The sequence below is a fragment of the Chelonia mydas genome, chromosome 11 (genome assembly GCF_015237465.2).
Source record: "Chelonia mydas isolate rCheMyd1 chromosome 11, rCheMyd1.pri.v2, whole genome shotgun sequence".
Classification (NCBI taxonomy): domain Eukaryota; kingdom Metazoa; phylum Chordata; order Testudines; family Cheloniidae; genus Chelonia; species Chelonia mydas.
In genome coordinates, this window is record NC_051251.2 from 42,582,365 (window position 1) to 42,606,387 (window position 24,023).

Here is a 24,023-nt window from a genome sequence, read left to right on the forward strand (position 1 = left end):
ATGAAATGCAGCCCTGTCCATTCCCTTCAGAGATCCCGGGCATGTTCAACATCACCTCATGATTTAAGGTACCGAAAAGCTGATTGAGGCCTATCTTAAAATAAACACCTTATCTTTTTGCATCAGGTGGTTGTCAATACAATAAAGCATTCTGTGCCATACTCAGGTTGGAATCCCAATTGCTCAAGGTCAAGTAAATCAGAAGCACAGATCTTCCAAGATTTGTCAAGATTTGCTGCCTTTCTACAGTTTTAATTGGATATAATGCTCTATTTTTGGTTACCAAATATGTTCGGTGTCAAGATTTGGCTTTTTCCAACAGGGACTAAATATGATGCACTCAACAGGAACATTTGGAGACACAGACCAACAGCTGCTGATCCCAAATAACAGGACAAAGAGAAGCACTTTACTTTAAAGCACTCTGTGCTCTGTCTTCAAATGAAACCAGAGGAGCAAAATGGATAAAACTGTGCTTTGTAGCTTCTTAAAAATTCTATTGGAGATTTAGTACTAAAATGACTCAGGTTTTAATCTACTAGAGGAAAGGCAGCTACCATGGCTTCCCTAATGAATTTCTCAATTACTGAGATATATTGAGGCTGCCATTAGGAGCTCAATTCAAACATTTACTAAGCACTAGTCTTTTGATTCAGATGCAAGATAAGATGGTAGGCATGTGAGAGCAATTTGCTCAACTAGTTTTCCTCAGGCACATCTCTGCTGGCTAATCTCTATCGAGTTGAGATCTGCAGAAGCAATTTCATGGAGAAAAGAAGAGCAATCACCTTAGTGTTTTAGTGTCAACAGGTACTTTAACCCCATCCCCCTATGTCTGTGACCACAAAAGATTATGCAGCAGGCTAGTGAATACTTGGACACAAAACTGGAGGGAGGGCGGGGGGCGGGGATTCAACCCAGTCATCTTTACTGAAGGTGGCTAGTCATTTTGTCCATGCGACTGTGGTTTTGCTATTTTGGTAATGGCATTAGCCTTACTCCAAGGCTATGGTTTAACAGGGTTACTGATCCAAATTATGTTTCTGAATGCTGTCAACATTTCGGTAGAAGTTATTTTCCTGTTGCCAACATCTGTTGTAATTATAATTAAACATACCCTTTTTTGCCAGTAGAGAACCATCTTAATAGGTGATCTGCAAAAGCCTTGCTTACAGTTTATACCTCATTAAAAGGAAAGTTTAGTAGCTTAAGTTTACAGAGTCACATTAATTAAAGCCTTTAAAATCAGTATGGGTCAAAACTACCTGTAAGCAGAGTTTATGCTATAAATTAGATCTGACAAAAAATGGCTCATTGAAAATACTTTTTGACAGATTGAGAGAAAAGATTATTTTCATAAGACAGCTGCTCAAATGAAATGCCTTGAACCAAGTCATGGGCAGTTTGTGCATAATGACAAAATTACAAATTAGCACCAACCTATAGTGCACCATCTAATATGGGTACAAAAAACATTTTCTTTTGGATAGTACAGTTAGAGAGTTAATATTTTGTTTTATACATCTATTGTAATAGATTAAAAGACAGTAGGTACAGTATTTATCTAGTATATTATGTGGCTGAGATTTTCAGAAAATAAGAAAATTAGATGCCCACATTCCAGTAATAATGGGTGTTGGGAACTTAACTCCCTTCTTCTGTAAACCCCAGCCTGTTTTAAAAATGTAGTCTGGTGCATATAGATTATACTTTCATACTTTACTTATTGACAATTAATTTATTGACAATCTGGATTGCATGTTTTGTTTTAAAACACCTTAATCCTTTTTTAATTATATCAGTGACTTCCCTGCTTGTCTGTATTCTGACTCTGCATTCTACACAGAGAACTTTGGAAAATAAGAAATGGTTAATTCAAGGGAGGGATACTTTACAATTTTATCTGCAATAGCAGCAGGAAGATCTGGGTCTGTGTTCAATAAAGAACTCAACGTTTAACTAATATAACGCAAGATCACACTGGTAAAACCAAAATGATGGCCATCACGATCTTCATGATTAAAAATCAATTGAAAGATGATCTCATAGTTAATACAGTTCAACATAATATTGGGAATATTAATGTAACATACGTGAGAAAATACAAAGAAAAAATACTTCTTTTTAGAGAAGCAGAATTACAAGGTATCTTTAAAAATGGTTTGCTTCACCAGCAAGATTTTCCCTCTATGAAGGTTGAGTTCACAGAAAAAAGAAACTACACTCTGGGCTGCTCTAATCTATGCGGGGGAAAGTTATCGATAGAGTCAGCCTCGAGAGCAAGTGAGGGCTGTATACAGCTACTTTGGAGTTCCTTCACTTAGCTGCACCCAGAGTTTATTGGGTGCAACTAAGGATTGAGCCTGAAACCTCTTGGCTAAGGAGATTAAAAGGTAGGAAGACTAATAAAGCCAATATGGCTCCATCAGGAGCTCTTTAGTGATATGAAAAATCAAAAAGGAATCCTACACAAAGTGGAGAGATGGACAAACTGCATGTGTTTCTTCCTCCTTGTTGTTAATATTAATTGTTAAGCATCTGGCCAGTTAACCTTATTAGTGAATGCTGAAACAAAATAGGCATTAAACACCTCAACCTTTTTGATATCAGTTATTAGCTCTCCTTCCCTGTTAAGTAGAAAACCTACACTTTCCTTAGAGTATGTCTACACTGCAACGTAAGAACATGCTTGAGCCCGGGCCGAAGCCTAACCTGACCAATGTGAAAAGGTTAAAAAAATTGGGCTTGAGAAAAGGCGACTGAAGGAAGTCCTAACAGTTTTCAAACAGAAGGGTTATTTTAAATAAGATGATCAATTGCTCTTTATGCTTATTTCTTGTCCTCCCTTCTGTGATGGGCTGAATCTGCAGTAAGGGAGATTTAAATGAGATGTTAGAAAACCCTTTTTAACTATAAGTGTAGTTAAGTTCTGGAAGAGGTTACTAAGGGAACATGGGAAATCCCCACCACTGTTAAGAACAAGTTGGATTAACACCTGTCAGGGATGGTGTAGGTTTTCTTGGTCCTGCCTCAACTCAAGGTTTCTTCCAGCCCTGCATTTCTATGATTTTATGATTAAGTATGATTGACTAGAAACTGGAGAACACAACAAGGCCCTGAATAAGGGCTAAAGCAGCAAGAGACACTCCCACATCAGAGCCACTGAGCAGTTCCTTCACTGACCAATCAGAAAGGAACTGTCTGCAATGTTCTGGATAAGGTTATGTCTATACTGCAAAGAAAAACTCAGTGCCAAATCTCAGAGCCCAGGTCAATTGGCTCAGGCTGTAGGATTAAAAATAGCAGTATAAACATTCCCACTCAGGCTGGAGCCCTGGCTCTGGAAGCCAGAGAGGGTGGTGGAGCCTGTGCCCCAGCTTGAGTGGGATGTCTACACCTCTATTTTTAGCCCCGTACCCCAATGCTGAGGAGCCCAAATCAACTGACCTGAACTCTGAGACTCCGTGCTTCTGGTTTTTCTTTGGGTGTAGACATACCCTGAGGTACTTGAAGTTGGAGCATATTCAGCAAGTTAGAGCTCTCAAGCCAGCCTGCAGGTGCCTCACCAGATCAAGTTTTTCAAGACCTAGAGGCAGTTTCCCACATGACTCATGCTGAGGCAGGAGACATCAGTAATGAGAATTCTGTACAAGTGGTATTTTTAGAGAACTCACAGCACTATTAGCAAGTAATTAGACACTAATTGTGTGTGTTTTTAACCAGTTTAAGCCATTAAAGGTCTTAATACACCACTACAAAAAACCCCAATTTATTAATCTGTCCTCTGTGCAATGGCAAAGATGATCACCCTGCCTCTTCATGCTACATACAAAGTGAAAGACAATGGCACTCTGTCCCCAACATGAAAAGATTACAACAGGAAGGGAGTTTTATTTGTTAAACTACTAGAACTATTTCCTGTAGTCAGCTGCCTTTTAAACCTCTTCAGCTAAGCACATAGTGACATGAACTGCTCCATACTCCCTAGCCCCACATGCATTAGATCTTGTCTGGTTTGAACGGAACCGTAGAGAAATCCATACCTCTTTAGTAAATAATCGAAAGTTAAGTCTAACTGAAGATTCTTTGGTTTTAATTACAACTCTTTTCTAAACTCTCCTGAAAACATTGCATCTTCTTCTTGGCTGAACTCTAGACACCTACTGTATTTGCAGACTATAAAACCTCTCAAAAGGAACTTTGTTAAATTAAAATTGACAATTTGTCTTTGAACTCTTGATTTTAAGCAAGGCAGTTTTACTAGATTTTCCTGCCCTGGGGAAAATAGCAAAACTAACTTAAGGAACAAAGGCAGGAATTTCAACCCACCTCAACCAAATGACCTGCTGAAAAAACAGTGAAATTTAACCACTTAGGGGCAGATTGTCTTGTTAATTATGCACATAATATACAGTTTAGATTTGATATTTGTTTATCAATAATTAAAAAAACCAGGGATTTCATTAAGCAGTATTTTCAAAGGGAAAATAACCTTGCCAGACATGAGTGAAGTAAGACTGAATTTTAAGGGGTTGAATGGCTAAAAACCCTTCAGCAATGCAGATGAAGAGTAAACCACAAACACTAAGGAACAAACAATGCAAAATACACACACTACAGGAGAATAAAAAAGTTAGAATGCTTTAAAACTGCTGCACTTTAAGGAAAAAAGACAGAACCAAGAAGAGCAGTGACAAAAGGATTTCAATGAACATTAATAATGGCAACCTTCACAGGATTAGTACACACCTTCCTTTGGTGGATTCTCTTGTAGTTTTACCCCTCCAGAATGCAAAGGTCCAACCGTAGTCTGCAATTCTGTTGGCTGCTTCTTTTCACAACTGAAGTCTGGGAGTCGTGGAGCTTGTGGTCTAGTTTTTCTTGCAGGATTCAGGAAAAAGCAGTACGCACACCTAAATGCTGCACAAAAGATTACAAAAGCATACACAATAATAATCTCACTTTCAGCTCTGCTGCTGCTACTTGTAAACATTTCTGGTAAACATTACTAGGGGTGTCACAAACATCAACAAAACATGATTGTCTATGGAAGAAAAGTATACTTAAAGATTTATAAGACCAGTCTCTTGGGGGTTTTTTTTGGTTTGGTTGGGGTTTTTTTGTGTGTTTTTTTTTAAATAAATACTCCAGTATGGATATCCATTCCCTTTAAATTATTCTGTAAAATATTATTATTCAGTCATTTCCTTCCCTGAGGGCTACACCTTGATGTGGTGGGAAGGCTTGAAAGTTCTCATGACCTGGAGAGCTTTGCCAGCAGGAGTTTAACTTCTGGTAGGACCACTCCAGCCAGCCAGGTCAAAGACTAGGGACCAGACAAAAAGCAGTCCATTGCTGGGGTATACAAGACTCCTAGCCCCAGTAGGCAGCTCGTCTAGGAGAAGACATACTCTCCATAAATTGACATATAACCTCCGGGGCTTGTTCCGACTCCTGTTTTGATGCCTCCTTGAGATCTTCTTGCCAAAACAAGATTTTCTTTAAGTTCTTTAAGTTTCTTTAACATCAGATAGTTTTTAGCTATAAAACCCTTTTGAGAGCTATTCATAGCCCACAGTGATTCTCAAGGATGTTTTGGAAGAGGCTTATTTCTCCTGAATAGTTTTACACACACAATATACTCAGCCTGAAGGTTGTAATAAAGTACTTTTTTAAAACTTAAAATGTATCCTTAGCTACTGAATAATAAATTACCATAAGTGGCATTTCTTAGCTTGTACTAAGTACTTAATTAGAATCAAAATGTTACAGTACTGTAACAGTCTCTCAAGAAGTACAAAACTTATTTTTTAAAAGAACAGACTATATAAGTTAGTTCTTACCAATGTATTCAAACTCCTCCTTCAGAGCCATACCATTATGAGAAAAACACTGTTGACATATAAGGGCATACCTTAAAAAAAAAAAGAGTAAAAATACAGGTGTTAAGTTGAAGCTAAGTATTCAGACAATGGAACTGCTGTATAGTATTAAAGCTGAGCAACTTTCAATATAGTTAAAATGTTAACAAGTAATGCCCAATCCATTTATGAAGAATGTACTGGTTAGCAGGGTCTCTTCATTTACACATCAGCAAAAGACAAATTTTGAATCATAATCTTAAGAATTAAACCAAGATGGTTAGGTCTTAACCTATCACATAGCTGCAATTTAAGTGTCTGTTTCATACTAGACTCTATAGAAGCCACATCAAAAATACTGGTAATTCAACTTTTATGAGGAAATACAATGATCTGATTAATAGTTCCTCTAACAGAGTTAGAAGGCCAGCTCAAGTGGTTTTGGGACAATTCAGCAGGCAATTAGTTATAAGCAATTAAAATGACGATACATGTGAAAAGAAATTAAGAGTCTCAGATGTTTTTAGGTGATGGTTTAATTCATTCTCCCACTCAAGCTTCAGTAAGGCTTTTCTTTTTCACTAGTGCACTATCATTTTAAAACTGCTCATGCTAGAGTTTATGCTTCTGAGTGTGGGGTAAAAGAGTTCAGGCAAGGCATTAGAGAGCCAGTTCATTAGGAAAACTCTATATGAAGCCACCAACAAACATAAGCAGCAGAATTCTAGAACATCTAATCCTGCACAAACAAAAACCAGACTTTCAACTCATTGTGTATGTGCTGTTACTTACTATCATTAGCAAAATTTTACCTGTTCTGTGGACCATCACCAACTAAGTATTCAACAACTCTATCCAAAGCTCCCCTTTCTCGAGGAAGAATAGGTCTTGCTAAAGGAGGGCCTGGTGGATGGAGACCTAACAGATGAAGTAAGCATAATGAATTGACTTTTAACAACAAAGTCGTACTACATAATGTACTAGTTCTACTGTACATGCTAATACAGTGTATTAATATATGCAGTAATTTTAAACGGTCACATTTGTGAAATCCACTAGGGAAGTTGTACCACTTTAGATAGTTGGACTGCAGCTAGTTTTCTTTTCTCCAACATGTCATTCTTAAAATTCAATTGCTCTTGCTGTTTAAATCTTTCAGTTTTATCAGTTACTAAATGTGAAATCAAAGTTATGATTTCTAAACCACTTTTTTAAAAATACTGGTAAGTAAGTTACTGTTGTTCAAAAGTCAAATCTTTGAGGAAAAGGATTATAAAAAAAGCAAAATCCACCCTTGTAAACTGAAGAACCTTTGAAGGAATGTGTATGAACATAGAGCATGTCCAATTCTCATTTATCGTAAGGCCTTTTAACACCATGTTGTCAGTGTAAAGAGATGCTTACAGTAGGTGTAAATATCAGAGCATGCACTGGTGCTTGTGTATTTGCTGGAATAAGGGATCTCACTTCAAAATACTTTTGCTCTCACTGCCTATATTAGCCAGACTAGGCAGAAACTAGGGGCAGAAATTCACCTGCTCCTCAAATGTAGATTACCAAAAAGCCAAAAGGTTAGACAAAGTCAGTCTAGACAGCCCAAAATTAGAATCTTAAAAATATAATCTTGAGTATCAGCATCTTAATACCAACAATGGACAACAATCTCTCGGAGTACCAAAATGGCATTACTTAAAATAGGTACTGCAAAGAACAGATGAGAAATCCAAGATTGAACACAAAAATGCTGTTATAAGCAAAGAAATTAAGCGAAGCTAAAGAGTGATCTCGTTCTGCAGTACAGTAGTTGGGGAAGGCTATTGGTGCATTCTTCCCTGTCAATTTAAAGGATCAAACAAAAAAATTAAAGTAAATTTATGACCCCAAACTATTTTAGAGGGCAAGCCTTAACTTTTTGCATTGCCATGAGTATTACGGAAAATTTAAGACAGGTTTCAGAGTGGTAGCCGTGTTAGTCTGTATCAGCAAAAACAATGAGGAGACCTTGTGGCACCTTAGAGGCTAACAAATTTATCTGGGCATAAGCTTTCATGGGCCAGAACCCACTTCATCAGATGCATGGAGTGGAAAATACAGGAGTAGGTATAAATACGTGAAAAGATTGGAGTTGCCTTACCAAGTGTGAGGTCAGTCCAACGAGACAATTCAATTAACAGTAGGATACCAAGGGAGGAAAAATAACTTTTGTAGTGGTAATGAGAGTGGCCCATTTCAGACAGTTGACAAGAAGATGTGAGTAACAGTAGGAGGAAATTAGTATGGGGGAAATTAGGTTTAGGTTTTGTAATGACCCAACCACTCCCAGTCTTTATTCAGGCCTAATGTGATGGTGTCCAGTTTGCAAATTAATTCCAGTTCTGCAGTTTCACGTTGGAGTCTGTTTCTGAAGTGTTTTGTTGAAGAATTGCTACTTTTAGGTCTGTTATTGAGTGACCAGGGAGACTGAAGTGTTCTCCTACTGGTTTTTGAATGTTATAATTCCTGATGTCATATTTGTGTCCATTTATTCTTTTGCGCAAAAGAATAAATGAACACAAATCTGACATCAGGAATTATAACATTCAAAAACCAGTAGGAGAACACTTCAGTCTCCCTGGTCACTCAATAACAGACCGAGAAAGCTTATGCCCAAATAAATTTGTCAGTCTGTAAGGTGCCACAAGGACTCCTCATTGTTTTTGGAAATTTATGAACACCTGTGGTAGAAAACCTGTCAACTGTTGCTTCAATGAGGTTTCATCTCTAATAGAGATGCCATATTATGGATCATCTCCCTCCTATTTGAAATCATGAAATCTCCCTTTTGGAAACTATAGCAGTTGACGCAACATGAAAAAAATAGCGATGAGAAAGAATTTACGTACTTTTAGTCAATTTTCATAAGTGTTTTGTCCTCTCAAATGAATTAATCTCACAATCAGATTTTGCTTCTTTTTGTCTCTCCTCACATATAGAAATAAGACCACCCAACTCTCCACAGACCAGAGTTCGGGAACAGTGGGTCTGCTGTACAAGATATAGGCAACCTTAAAAACCTGCAAATTTTATTTCCTGTAGCTTTAACTCTTCTCTTCCTTACTCCTGAAGTTGTCAGCCACATTATGGAAAGATTCTTGTCAAATTAATTTTTAAAATCTAAAGTAGTCTCAATTATACAAAACCAGTCAAGTGTTAACAATTATTATTCCATTTCCCCAAACTCTCACATTAGCGGTCAAGAGTCAAAATTTGGCCAAGAACTTAATGAATAATAATACAGGTACCCTGTGATACACTGATAACAAATACTGGACAGATTTTACTATGGTCAATGTCAGCTGCCTCCTCTCCCATTACTGGATGCCTACATAAATACACTGAGTAGCATTCTATATTTTAAAGGGAAATTTGCCTCAAACCCAAAATAGTTCTATGCCCTGAAATTTGCAATTCTCTAATCTTCAGAAATAAATCTTACATTGCCATATCATTTTTCTAGTGTCCCATAAGTGAGTTTGAAAGTTTGTCCAGACTTTATACTGAAAATTTTTTTGTTCCAAATTTTAAGCCGTTCATCAGTCAGCAAAACTCAAACTGCTTTTGAAAATAGGGTAACAATGCAGGTGGTAAGGATGAATACCTTTGGCTCAGACTTCATCCACACTTAACTTTTGTGTTTAACAAATCTGAATTGAAAGAATTAATAGATTAAAGCTACAACCCAAACGCTGATTCATGAATAACCAATTTTAAGGTAAACAATGTTAACAAACATTAATTACAATGTACTGTTGCAGTACTATTCAATGTCAAGGCCCTAACATTTGACATCCCTCAAAATGCAACACAGGAAAATTTCTGACGATGTTTTTTTGGTAATGATTCACAAACAAAACTGCACTTTGAATGAAAAAGGCCTTTGAAAACCTATGTTTAAGATAATAAAAAATGCTGACAGAAAAGGTTGTGTGTGTTTTCCATAACTCCCCATTCCTGCAATAGATTACAGGGGTAGAAGAGTGACATACATGTACTGAAACATAGAATGAAGAATTGCAAAATGGTAAAATTAAGAGCTTTGTTAGCTCTATTTTAATAATTTGTAATTCTGGATACCGAATGGGTTTAGATGAGGCAACACTTAGGCCAAGGCCTTGCCTGGCATAAGTGTGGTTTTGCCAATCCCTCTTTGATATAAATTGCTGTTTTGTTTAAAATGATATTATTGCTAGCAAGATACATAATGTGTCACGTTACAAGATGTGTTGCAAGACGTAAAGAAGATACACATAAACATGTAATGATAAATATAAAATCCCAGGTTTCTGGGAAAGCTAGGAACAGGGTGACATAGAATGACATGACCCCAAAACTGCAAAACCAGCAGGAAAAATTAGGTAAGTTAGGTAACTGAAGTTTGCACGTGCATATTGTATAGGTTACACACACGCACAAATGAAGGGGATGATGTGGTAAAAGCCTACTGGATAAAATTAAGTAATCTAGAAATGCGTAAAAAAGACTCAAGTGAACAAAGCCCAAATTAGAGAGACTGCACCAGAAGCTGCAGGAATGGGACTGAAGGACTAGACCAAGAGATCAGAGAAGGCGATGATCATCATGGAAGGTGGAAGAACTTTCCAGTGCTCCGGAAGGCAGTAATTTGGGCCCATTTACCTATTCTATCTTGTCTGTTATTGGCATAAGCATATGTTCAGACATTATAAATTACAATACTTCTGTCTGAAATTGTATAAATAAAGGCAAAAATTGATTAAGCCTAAATTGGGTGGACTTGTGACTCAGTTTCCCACTTTGACATTGAACATTGGCATCCCTGGGTAGGCACGAGTCCATGATGTCTTGTTCCTTGTGGTCACTTCCAGCTCTTCAGGATTATGAAGGCTCCAGATACTAGGATACAGATACAAGCCTAAGGCTTGGAAAGCTATAGAGAACAGTGCCCTGGCCTCCAGCCATGGTGTTGTCCAACACCCAGACAAGAAAGTAAGTTCTCAGTCATAATGGAGGAGTATGTTAATATAATTTGCCACAGAGAGGGATTTGAAAGAAAAGTCTTAGCCAAGGAAGAACCTTGGGACATAGCTGAAAAGACTTAACAGTAAAGTTGAGAATAATAAGAACTATAAAAATTCCCATGAAAAGGGACTGTATATGGAAGTAGTATATTTAATGATCTTGTGTCTGAGGAACAAGTTAAAGAACGCTGCACCTAGTTACAAGTACAGAATAGAGAGGTTGTGGCCAATGACCAAATGACAACCACAGTATTTGCTCTTGGTAAAAATCAGTCAGTGAGCTATGACAGGGAGAAACTAAGCACAACACAGATTGTTGTGCAGTTACGGAAAGACAGAACACACAGTAATATGTCCAAGAATATAAAGTACAATCAAACTATAGAGAATTTAAGGAAACGTAAGGATATTGGTACTAGGGAGGACTTGTCCCATCTGTACCTTTGGGAAGAAGATAATGGCTATTCTGATTTGTATTCCCCCTCAACCTATAAACCTTTTTGCTAAAACGCTGGCCACTAGTAACACTGAAGATTATAGACCTCTATAATTGTTAAAAGTTTGTATTATGTCATGGAAGGACAAATTCAGTGGGGGATGCCACTCACCACAAGGATCCATGAAAATATGTTTGTTAAGTTTGTTTGTTTGTACTAGAAACCAGAAAAGGGTTGGGAGGGGGCTCTGGGCTAGGGGCTGGGGTACAGGAGGGGATACAGGGTGCTCACTCTGGGAGGGGGGTCAGGGCTAGGGCTTTGGGTGCAGGAGGAGGTTCAGAGTGCAGAAGGGGGTATGGGGTGCTGGCACCGGGAGTGGGCTCATGGCTGGGGGTTCAGACGCAGGAGGGAATTTCAGGTGCTGGCTCTGGGAGGGGCCTCAGGGTGGGGCTTGGGATGCAGGAGGGGTTTCGGGGTGCAGGAGGGGGTATAGGGTGCTGGCTCAGGGAGGGGGCTGGGGTGCGGCCTCCCTCTGGGCAGAACTTACCTCTGGTGACTCCCAGTCGGCAGCGGGTGCAGTGGAGGCTAAGGCAGGCTCCCTGCCTACCCCAGCCACACACCACTCCCAGAAGGGGCCAAAGTGCATTGCCCCTCTCTGCAAGCCCCGCCCCCCACAACTCTCCCAGCCAATGGGAGCTGCGGGGGCAGTGCTTGCAGGCAGGACCAGCGCACGGAGGGAGACCCCCGCCCCTGCCCCTGGGGCCGCACTGGCTGCTTCTGGGAGTGGCATGGGACTGGCGTAGGCAGGAAGTCTGCCTTAGCGGCAGCCACACTACACTGCCAGAGATCACGATCAACTGGGAGATCCTTTAGGATCGACCAATTAGTGACCACTGTTCTAGACTAATACATAGCCTTACTTCAGGAGGCAGCTTTGCATATACACACACACAGACTAATGTATTATCATAATACATATATCTCATGCAATGTATTGTATTTTCCTAATAAAACAAGTTTTTTGTATATTTTGAATATAAAGTAGGTTGAAAATCAGAAAAAAACTGAATACTTTTTGTAAAACCCGGGAATTTTTCAGTAAAAATTTCGTTTTCAGTTTAAACGAAGGGGCTTATGTTTTTTATATGTAATTTTTTGTTTTATATATCGTAGGCACCTATATTTTGAAGCACTCAAAATACAGGGGAAAACTTATGAATGGCTCAGTCCTCAAACCAAATACAAACTGAGTTTATATATTTGTGGCATAACTTGCCAACTGAGGAGCATCAAAAATCCACATTCATCAGTTAAAAATGTTTGAAGGGAAAGCATAATATTGTTAATATTTTGCAAAATGGTTCTTGGAATATTTTCTAAAATGCTTGTTAAACTGTATTAAAACAAACTGCAGTTTTTAGGAACTGGCTTCTCTTGGGAGTTTATATTTGAATATATAGAAATAGTTGCTCCTTCATATAGTTTGCTTTAAAAATGTAGTAGTTGGGAATGGAACCCACAAGTGTCTGAAGCAGTCACTAAATTGAAACCGGTATTAAGCTCAGTTCCAGTGTTGGTTCAGCCTGACTATTCACAACCTTTTGTGTTGGAATTAGCTGCTACAGAAATAGCACTGGGAGTCGTCTTGGGTCAACACAGAAATTCAAAACTGAGACCAACTACTTACACACTGAGATACTAACTCCTGTAGAACAGAAATATACCTGGTATGAAAGACACATGTTAGCTACATTTGGGCTGATAAGCATTTTGCTTATATTGTGGGACCATCGTCTTTAATTATCAATACACACCACAGTACAATTCTTGTTATTTGCCCAAGCACTAACGGAAACCCCAAAGAGGGCTAATCAGTTAGTCACAATAATGAGGAAGCTGAACATCACACTGTAACTATACGTAATGTGAAATGCAATGGGTGCATATATATGAATAGATGTTTCACAAGCTTTAAAAGATATCCGCATAGGGAAAACGCATAGCCTCATTACCAACAAATATCTGCTGGACTGGTATAGGAATGAAACAACTAGTCACAGAGGTTAATATCCTCAGTAATCTAGCTGTGGTAACAATATCATCTCTTAATTATAATTACTATACAAAAGGCTATTTTCTTTTTAAAAAGTCTGTCCACCCCACTTTCACTGCCAATAAAGTAAGCATCCTCAAAGACTCCAAATTTAAGGAACATGTACCATGTCCAGCCATGTACCTCACATACTGGAAGACACTCACATGAATGGTGGCAAGCACCTCTTCTGGACTGCTGCACAGAAGTGCAAGCCAAATGGATCTGCTGATGTGATGCCCTAGGGGCCATGCAACCAATCTGTGGTATAGATCATAATAATGAAACAAACCCAAGAAAGAAATCATCTTTCAACTGCCAATACAGCTGAGTATCTAGAATAGACATAAAAAGTGTGAAATGAAGACTACTGTGTGGTTATACAACAGTAAAAATACAATCATGGAGGGAAAGTGTGCCCATTCAATCAGCTCAATTGGTGTTTTATTCTTAAAATTCAAAACTATAATTGAATCAGTCAAAATTATACCTATACTCAAATTTGTTGAGCCAGTAGTAGTAAAGAGTCAACTAAGCTTAATTGCTAAGGCTTTGCAATTACTTCCTAACTTTAAAATACCTCTTGTAAAATTAAATTTGCATTTAAAAGTCTTTATTAAAATAACATACAAACCATTGAATTCACATGCAAGAACAATTAAATACAATATATAATTAGATAGAGTAAGTGTTACACCCAGTTACTGGGATCAAATTAATACAATTGGGGAACATCCAGATATGGCATTTAGTTTTAAGATAATATTATGGATACCAGTGTTGATAATTGTAGTAACGCTTATAATGTGTTGTAAGATAAAGTGGATTTGTGGCTCAGTTTCCCACTTGAAGCCCCAACAAAAATCAGTTAATCTGATGAAAGCTATGAAAATGAATAGTTATGCTTTCTACCATCTCCAGTTGGCTTGAAGACCCCATCCTATCCTTATGGATGATGACCAGTTACACTGCCTTTATCACCTCCTCGCTAGACTACTGCAATGCAATATACTTGGACAAGAAGCCATCAACGCTTAGGAAACTCAGAGTATAGAATGTTGAAGCATGTCACCTAAGCAGCATGGGTTATGATAAGCACATCAAACCTGTTCTCTGCTTTGACACTGGTTTCCCCACAGACTATCCAATCAAGTTCAAGGTCTTGATCCTGATCCTCCAAGTTGCTTAATAGCCTAGACCCAAGATATTGAAGAGTGCCTAAAGCACCAGAAGGAAGTGCACTCTCAACAACTCTGCTTCTCAGGCACAACAGAACTTACTACCTTTAGTATTACTACTTTAAGAGTAAAGCTCGCCCATGCAGGAGATAAAGCCTTCTTTGGTGGACAGTCCCAGACCGTGGAATAAACTCCCACAGGAACTAGCTACCACCATAAACCTGAGCATCTACCACTTTAAGTGAAATGTACCTTTGTGTTCCCTAACAAAACATAAAGCAATATGTATTAATTTATAAATGTATAATACTAAACTGTACAAGATTTCCCCCCGGGGGGAGAAGGTGAGAGAAAAAGTTAACCACACATGACAGATGTTCATCAGATGGAGAGTTTTTTGCAGTTGTGCACTGAGCAGATACTACAGTGATGAGGGGCTGTATAAGAACCTAAACAGAACACAATATATGGAAAAATCATGTTAATTACATGCTGTGTGAAGACAGACAAGAACCATAATTATACACAGTAAGGAGGGCAAACCCAGAAAAGACAGTTACCTTTTTTTCTTTTTTGTAACTGGTGTTCTTTGAGATACGTTGCTCATGTCATAAGAATGTTCTTATGAACATAAGAATGTCCATTCCATTGTAGGTGTGTGTGCTCGCCACATGCACCGGTGCTGGAAGTTTTCCCCTCAGTGGTATCCATAGGGGACCAGCTCTGGTGCCCTCTGGAGTGGTGCGCGTATGCTGCGGTATAAGGGGTATTGCTGGTTCCCCCCACCGTCAGTTCCTTCTTGCTGGAAACTCCAACAGTGGGGAAGGAGGACGGGTCATGGAATGGACATGAGAAACATCCCGAAGAATACCAGTTACGGAAAAGGTAACTGGGTTTTCTTCTTCGAGTGCTTGCTCCTATCCATTCCATTGTAGGTGACTCCAAAGCAGTACCACTGGAGGCGGGTAGGAGTTCATGGGCATGTCGATTGCAACACAGCTCTGCCAAATCCAGTGTCATCTCTGGCCTACTGAGTGATGGCGTAATGTGTCATAAACGTGCACGCTGAAGACCATGTGGCGGCCCTGCAGCTGTCCTGGATGAGGACGTGCACTAGGAAGGCCGCTGAGGATGCTTGAGCTCCGGACAAGTGGGCCTTCAATACAGTTGGCAGTTCGGCCTGTGCTAACTCATAACAGAACCGGATACAAGAGGTGATCCAGTTCTAGATCCTCTGCGAGGACACTGGAAGGCCTTTCATCCGGTCTCCTGTTGCAATGAAGAGTTGGGTCAACCTGGGGAAGGGCTTGGTGTGCTCCAGGTAGAACACTAGGGCATGCCAGACATCCACGATATGCAGCCGCCTCTCCTCTACAGTGGAGTGTGGCTTTAGACAGAGAACTGGGAGAAAGATATCCTGGTTGACATGAAAGTGGAACATCACCTTAGGCAGAAATGCAGGATGGGATCACAGCTGGACCTTGTCCTTGTACAAAACCGTGTAAGGAGGTCAGGAATTAAGGGCTTTAATTTCAGATACTCACCTTGCTGAGGTAATGGCTACAAAGAAGGCAACCTTCCATGACAGGTGTGAAATGGAACAAGAGGCCAGGGGCTCAAAGGGAGGTCCTGTGAGCCTCGAGAGGACAAGGTTGAGGTCCCACCGTGGAACCGGATCCCAAACCAGTGGGAAGAGTCACTCTGGGCCTTTTTGGAACCAGATGGACATGTCCTGGAAGAACACAGATTTTCCCTGGATCTGCTGGTGGAAGGCCAATATGGCTGCCAACTGCACCCTGATAGAGGAAAGAGCGGGGGCTTGAGGTACAGTACGTAATCCAGGATAGACTGCGAAGACCTTGTTGGTGAGATGCCATGCAGAAGAATTGCTTCTACTTTGCTAGGTAAGTCGCTCTGGTGGAGAGCTTTCTGCTTTCCAAGAGGACTTGCTGCACCTGGCTGGAGCAGGCCCTCTCCTGCGGGTTCAGCAATGCAGCAACAAAGCCGTGAGGTGAAGGGAGTGAAGGTTCAGGTGCAGGAGCTGCTCATGTTCTTGTGAGAGGAGGTCTGGGTGGCTGGACAGTGGCCATGGAGGGGCCAGTGCCAGATCCATGAGCGTGCCGAACCAGCGCTGGCGATGCCACGCCGGAGAGATCATGACCACCTGTGCTTTGTCTGTTTTGACTTTTGCTAGGACCCTGCTGATGAGCGGAATCGGTGGGAATGAGTACATCAGATGCCGTTCTTCTGTCGTGGGATGGGGATCGGAGAGGAAGTCCCTGCCGAGGCCCTGGAAGGAGCCGTACTGTTGGCACTTCCTGTTCTGTCTGGTGATGAACAGGTCCACTTGGGAAGTTCCCCACCATTGGAAGAGCAGTTGAACGATCTCTGGATGCAGGGACCACTCGTGGGGAGAGAAGAACCACCAGCTGCGGTGATCCGCCACCACATTCCGGCTGCTGGGGAGGTGCGACGCCTCAAGGTGGATGTTGTGCTGGATCCGAGTGCTTCCTGGCAGAGAGCCGACGAGCAGGCTCCCCCTCACCTGTTGATGCAGATCATCGAGGCTGTGTTGTCTGTGAGTATCCATACCACTCAACCAGAAAAATGTGGCAGGAAGACTTCGCAGGCTAGGCAGACTGCTCTGAGTTCCCTGATGTTTATGTGCAATGTCAGCTCCTCTGGGGACCACATCCCTTGAGTTCTCAACATGCCGAGATGCACTCCCCAGCCAAGGTCAGAGGCATCCAATATCAGAGATACCAAGTGTCAAGGACTCTCCAACGGGACTCCTTCCAGTGGGGTCATTCCACTACAGCAGGAGGCAAGTATCTTCGGCGGGATCATAACAACCTTGTCCAGATGGTCTCTGGATGGGACGTAGACTGTTGTCAGTCACTGTTGGAGGGGTCGCAATCTAAGCCTCACACAGCAGTCAACACAAGTACATGCCGCCATGTGGCTCAATAGCCTGAGGCAGACCTGGGCTGTGGTGAGGGGATACGCAGAGACACTGGCAATGAGACTCACCATCGTCTTGAATCAGTCCTGTGGCTGAAGTGCTCTGGCACAGGTGGAGTCGAGGACTGCCCTGTTGAATTCTATTGTTTGTACTGGGATTATCGTTGATTTTTCCTCGTTTATCAGCAGGCCCAGGGCATGGCACGTGACCTGAAGTGCTGAGATGTCATGCTGGACCCGAGACCTGGAGCGGCCCTTAATGAGCTAGTCGTCGAGGTATGGGTAAACCTGGATACCCTGACGCCTGAGGTAGGCAACCACCACGGCCATGCATACAGCCTCAGGGCTGTAGCCAGGCCGAACAGCTAATGAGCAGGACCCACCATGAAACGCGGGAATCATCTGTGTCCTTGGAATATCGATACGTGAAAATACGCGTCCTTCAAATCAAGGACGGCGTACCAGTCTCCTGGATCCAGGGAGGCCAGGGAGACCATGCGGAACTTCAACTACTTGAAGATATTTGTTGAGGTCTCGCAGGTTTAGGATGGGTCTGAGACCCCCTTTGGCTTTGGGGATCAGAAAGTACCAGGAGGAAAATCCCTTGGCCCTGTACTCCTGAGGGACTTCCTCCATAGCCCCCACTTGCAGAAGGTCCTTTTCCTCCTGCACGAGCAGGTTCTCGTGAGAAGGGTCCCTGAAGAGGGATGGGGGGTGGTGGTGGGAGGGAGGGACAAAAACTGGAGAGTATAACCCTGCGTCACGGTGTTGGGGACCCATGGTGTTGAGGACCCGAAGTTATGGAGACCCATGCAGAGAGGAAAGGTTGGAGAAACATGGGGAAGTAGGATCCGGGATACAGGCTGGTAGGTTGCCCTTGGACGAACCCTCAAAATGCCCGCTTACCACCCTGTTGGTTGCGGATGGAGCTCAACTGGGCAGAGGGCACCAGCTGGTGACCCTGCCAGCATCTGTAGCTTCTCCCTTTTTAAAGGCAGGCTCCAACCTGGGCTGGCTCCCAGAGCACTGGGGCTGCGGCGACAAACTGCTTTCTGGCCGGGGCCAGGGTATAGAGGCCCAGGGTCCACAGCATCATCCCAGAGTCCTTTAGACCATGTAGTTTTGTGTCTGTTCCACAAACAGGAGGTTGACTACTGAATGGGAGATCCTGTATTGACTGTTGGACCTCTGTTGACAGAACCAAGTGTAGCCAGGATGCCTCCTCATTGAGATGGCCGAGGCCACTGTTCTGGCCACAGAGTCCGCCGCGTCTGACGCCGCCTGAAGGACCACTCTGGCTACTACTTTGGCTTCTTCAAAGATTGCATGGCACTCTTCCTTGGGGTCCTCAGGCAGTGAATGCTCGAACTTGGCCTCAGACTACAACATGTCGAAATTGTAGTGGCCAAGCAGGGCCTGGTGATTGGCCACTGACAGCTGGAGGCTCGAGGAAGAATAAGTTTTCCTTCCAAATAGATCGAGCCTCTTTGAGTCTTTGTTCTTGGGGGGGGGGGTCGCTCCTAGTTGGTCCTGTCTTTCCCATTCATTAATGGCCAAGACCACCAGGGAGCTTGGGGCAGGGTGTGTATAAAGGTATTCATAACCTTTAGCAGACACATAGTACATTCGCTTTGCTCTTTTGGAGATGGGGGGAAGCGACGAGGGTGTCTGCCACAAGGATTTGGTGATCTTTACCACCCCCTCATGTAAGAGCAATGCCACCCTGGCTGGGGCCGCTGAGCTGAGAATATCAAACAGGGAGTCTGAGGGTTCCTCCAGCTTCTCAGCATGGAGCACCAAGTTTGAGGCTACCCTCTTTAGTAGCTCCTGATAGGCCTTCGCATCATCCTGTGGAACTGGATGAGTGGACCCCTGTAATCGCCTCATCAGGAGGGGAAGAGGAGGAAGCAGGTGCTGGAGGGTCTGCTGCCTCTGATGGTTGCTCCACTGGTCCCTTGATGGGGGCCAGGTGAACTTGAGGAGTCTTTTCCCCAGTCAGCTCCATGTTGGGTGGGAGACTGTGGCCAACGGCTTATGCAAAGCACCAAAGACCAACCTGAGCCCTTGCAGAAACCCCCAAGTATTCCAAAGGTAGCAGGGGTCAGGCCACAAGGTGACGGGTGGTGCCGTTGGTAAGGAGGGTATCCCTGGCGTGGGACCCTGGACTGCTAGTAGGGACTCTGAGGCGGAGGGATCACGACCGGGGGACCAGGACAGTGCTGACTGTCCATCCCGATCACGACTGTGCCAATCTCGATGCTGCAATGGGGGATCTGTCAGAATGTGATGATTCCCTGCGTTGAGCTCCCGGAGACAGATGGCATTCAGCGGATCAGCAACAGTGGCCTGGCAATCTACGCCTCACGCTTCTTGAGCGGTTCCGGTCCGTCAAGTGAGAGCAGGAGCATGTTAGCTGCTGAAACAAGGAACTTCAGCCCAACTGTGGTGACCCATACCAGTGCTCCGGCGGCCAGTAGTGAGGCGCTCGGGACCATCGGCTTGGGTTTCCGGAGTGGTCTGAACACTGGGGGAACGGCTAGGTCGATCCTGGTTTTGGGGCTACAGGGATGGGAGCACTTCCATGGGCCTGCGCCATGCCACTGGCGATCGGCGTCTCAAGCCCGACAAGCAGTGCCCTGAATCTGGAGACCTGTGGGGGCTCCGTTGGGCTGGCCTCCTGATGTCCGAGGACTGATAGCTCCACACAGGGCAAGCGCTGGTGGGACACTCCCTGTGGTGGGGAGCGGTACTGCGCCGATGGTAACCACTGAAAGGGTCCCAGGACCGATTTACCCCTGGAATGGGGCACCGTTGTGACTGGAATTGGTAGCGCTAGTATATCCTCGCAGCCTGCAGGGCCTCAGGAGTCGATGACACGTCCAGGTGCCGAGGGCCCATGTCACTATCCGAGGTGGCAGGTGGGTCTTGGGGTGGGCTAACCCGCTCGACCTGAGCCGGAACCCGATTCCCACTTGGGGGTCAGAACCTGCCCTTCTTGGATCTTTGCTCCCCTCTGGCTCCCTCCTTCCCTTTGTGGGATATAATAGGTCGTCCCCTCATGGTCTTTCTTTGCCTTCTAGCCAGTGCTGGGGAGGGAGTTAGGATCAGTGACCGTCTGAAGACGGCACCAGCAGAGTGCTCCGCACCGATGCCATGGTGCTGGGAGCAGAGTCTGATCTAGATGGCTCCAGTTCCAGCGCTGATTCCATAAGGACTGCCCGGAGATGTTTTGTCTGAGGTTTGAAACCCTTACAGATATGGACACTTGTCACTGATCTGGGTCTCGCCCAGGCACCTCGGACAGCTACTATGGGGATCGCTGATGGGCATCTTTTTTACAGTGGTCACAGGGTTTGAAGCCTGGGGATCAGAACATGCCCTGCCCCTAGGCTGAGTCCCATCTGGAACTAACTCACTCACTCCACTAAGGGAAACTACTAACAACTGTAAACTATTTACAGGCAAGGTTCATAGAATGACTGAGACAGGAAAGGGTCAGGCATTGTCATGCTGTCATAATTAGATGGCTTTGAAGAGATCTTATCAGGGAGGCAATCGCGAGGAACCGGTTGTTCAAAAGTTGAGCTCTTGCTTGTACTGAATTGAGTCCTGCCCCTATGAACTCTATCCTTTTGACCAGGATTAGGATGGACTTCTGGAAGTTCAACAAAGGGCCCAGAATATCAAAGGTCAACTGGATGAACCATAAGTCAGCCTTTACTTCAGCTCTGGACCAGTGCTTGATCAGCCAGTCATTGAGGTATAGGAACACGTGGACCCCTTTTTCCTTGGAAGGCTGCTGCTACTGCCATATATTTCATGAAAATCCACAGAGCGGTGGACAGGCCAAACGGGAGCACTGTGAACTGGTGGTGATTTTGGTTTACTTCAATCTTAGGAAACATCTGTGACCAGGGAAGATCACAATATGGAAATCAGCATCCTTTAGATCAAGGGCAGCATACCAATTCCTGGGATCCAGCAAGAGAATAATGGAAGCCAAGGAGACCATGAGGAACTTCAGGTTCCTGAGATATCATTTGAAACCACGCAGGTCTAAAATGGGTCTGACATCCTTGTTGGCTTTCGGGATTAGTAAGTAACAGGAGGAGAACCCTCTTCCCCTCAAGTTCCAACAGGAGCTCCTGAGAAGGTCCCTGAAGAGGGATGGGGGTAGGGAAAGCTAGGTGGACAGGAATTAAATGGTGCAACCCGGTTTTATGGTGTTGAGGACCCATCGGACCAAAGTAATGTGAGTCCAGTATCCAGGAAATAGGAAAAGGAGTTGGAAAACAGGGGAGTAACTGGATCCATTGTAAAAGGGGCAGTAATGCTGACCTTGAGTGCTTTGACAACTCGGGGTGCCTGGAGGCCAGTTGCATAAGGCCCGACAAGGATGACGGAGGAGGCTGCCTGTGCCTAAACCCTCTAATTCCTTCTCTTCTGTTAGTCTTGACTGGCTGCCCGAGGAAAGGAATGGCTGGGCTGCTGTGGTCTGTATTGTTTTCTTGTACTTGCTAGTACATAGAGACCCAAGGACTTCATGGTCACCTGGAAGTCCTTAAGGCTGTGCAGCCTAGCATCCGTCTGCTCTGAGAAGAGTGACAAACCCTCAAAAAGAAGGTCCTGAATGGTGTGTTGCACTTCCTGAAGAAGTCCCGATATTGCAAACAGGAGCTCCTACACATTGTCACTGTGATCACCAATGATCTGGCCATAGAGCCAGCAGCGTCCAGGGCTGTTTGTAAGGAGGCCTGGGTTACAGTTTTCCCTTCCTCGACAAGAGAGGAAAAATCCTGTCTGGAATCCTGGGGAAGAAGGTCCCTGAATTTGAGCAATGACTCCCACATGTTGAAGTTGTAGCACCCTGCTGATTTACTATACTCAGTTGTAGGCCCCCTGAGGAGTAGGTCTTGCACCCAAAGAAGTCCAGATTTTTAGGGTCCTTCACCTTGGGAATAGAACCCAGTTGTTCCTGACGGTCTCATTCATTGGTCGCCGCAACTACCAAGGATCTCAGGGGGACAGATGGGATGCATAAAATGAAACTCCTACCTCTTAGCCATGGGCAGCGGGTGAAGCCCCACTTTGGGGAGGCTAGCCTACCGGCCCCGCCCCTTCTGCCTGAGGCCCCGCCCCCTGCATGCCAGAGCCCCGAACTCCACTCCATAACCGGAGAAGCCCTGAGGGCCCCCCCACAACCAGAAGACTCTGGCCTGCCAGCCACAGCCATGCTGGCCCAGCCCCCCAAGCACCGGCACAGCAGAGCCAAAACACCCTCCCCCCTCAATGAGCACCGCATTGGCCCCAGTGCCCAGCCGGCCCATGCCAGCCGCTGGCTCCCCTCCTCCTCATTCTCCCGCAAGACCGGGCCTCCCCCCCACCGCGGGTTTGCCGCATCCTTCCTCACTCCCCCACCTCAGAGGAGGAGGAGGGACATGGAAAGCTGGTGGGGACCTCCTGAGAGTGAGGGGTGGAGTGGAGGATGTCAGACAGCAGCAGTAGGCGATGGGGTGGGGCCTTGGGGAAGGGGCGGAGCCAACACATCTCAGGCATCTGGTGGCAGGTCAGCAGCAGCTTAGCTAGGGAAGGCTAAGCCTTCCCTAGCCTATTATACCCGCTGCCCGTGCCCTTAGTTGAAATAAAGTATTTATGCTCCTGAGCGTTGGTGGAAGGGAGGCAGGGGTTTGCAAAAGGGCTTTAATAGGGGTCCATGATGGCATCATGTAGTGGTGGGCCACTATGGACGGCCCCACTGGTGACAGGATGTCCAGGAGGCCATGTGTCACCTCCTTAACCATCTCCACCTGGATCCAAAAGGTCTTGATAAGCCTTATTGTCACCCAGCAGCGGAGAGTCTCTGGGTTCCATCATGACCTCATCTGGAGAGAAGGAGGAAACTAAAAATCAGATGGGAAGCCTCAATTGGTGCCAGCACAATCCTGGTTTTCCTCCTGGGGTTTGGTACCATGTTCGGTACCAGAGTCCAGTCCTGGGGTGTGTGTGAACTGTACCAGGGGTGCCCTGGCCTTTGAGACAACCAAATAGGATCTCTGGAAGGGGTCCCTGGAGGCAGTGGTTAACCCTCACAGGTTCCAAAAGGGCCTCTACATGGTGGTTGGGTCCCATAGGTACCGTGGCTAGGCACCCGGAGGTCCCAATGAACTCAGTGCCATGAAAAAACAGGAGCAGCCTAGGGAGCAGCATATTCAGACACTTCAGCGACAGGATGAAAAAAAGAGGAACACACTTTCTCTTCTGACGAGGAGGAGGTGTGCTGCGGAGACCAGGGTGGAGTCATGCAGCCTGGTGCTGGAGAAGGTCATCTAGGGGACCTTGGCGCTGTGAATGCTGGCTTCCCTTTGGACAGCTGGCACGGTGCTGGTCTAGGTGGCAGCACTGACTCCCTGCCACTTGGGAGCACCACTGGTGCAGTTCTGACCCTCCGGCATGGTCAT

General features: G+C 44.2%; 1 protein-coding gene across 7 annotated transcripts in view; it reads right to left on the reverse strand.

Annotated features, from left to right (window-relative positions):
* The window catches only part of LNPK (lunapark, ER junction formation factor), an 88,443-nt gene that overhangs the window by 15,335 nt on the left and 49,085 nt on the right, over positions 1-24,023 (reverse strand). For all 7 annotated transcript variants that reach the window (XM_037913225.2, XM_027822951.3, XM_037913226.2 and 4 more), the window contains 3 exons: positions 6,674-6,779; positions 5,844-5,914; positions 4,750-4,920 (listed from right to left, as the gene is read on the reverse strand). In XM_037913225.2, the coding sequence (XP_037769153.1) occupies positions 4,750-4,920; positions 5,844-5,914; positions 6,674-6,779 (348 nt within the window). The remainder of the gene's footprint in view (positions 1-4,749; positions 4,921-5,843; positions 5,915-6,673; positions 6,780-24,023) is intronic.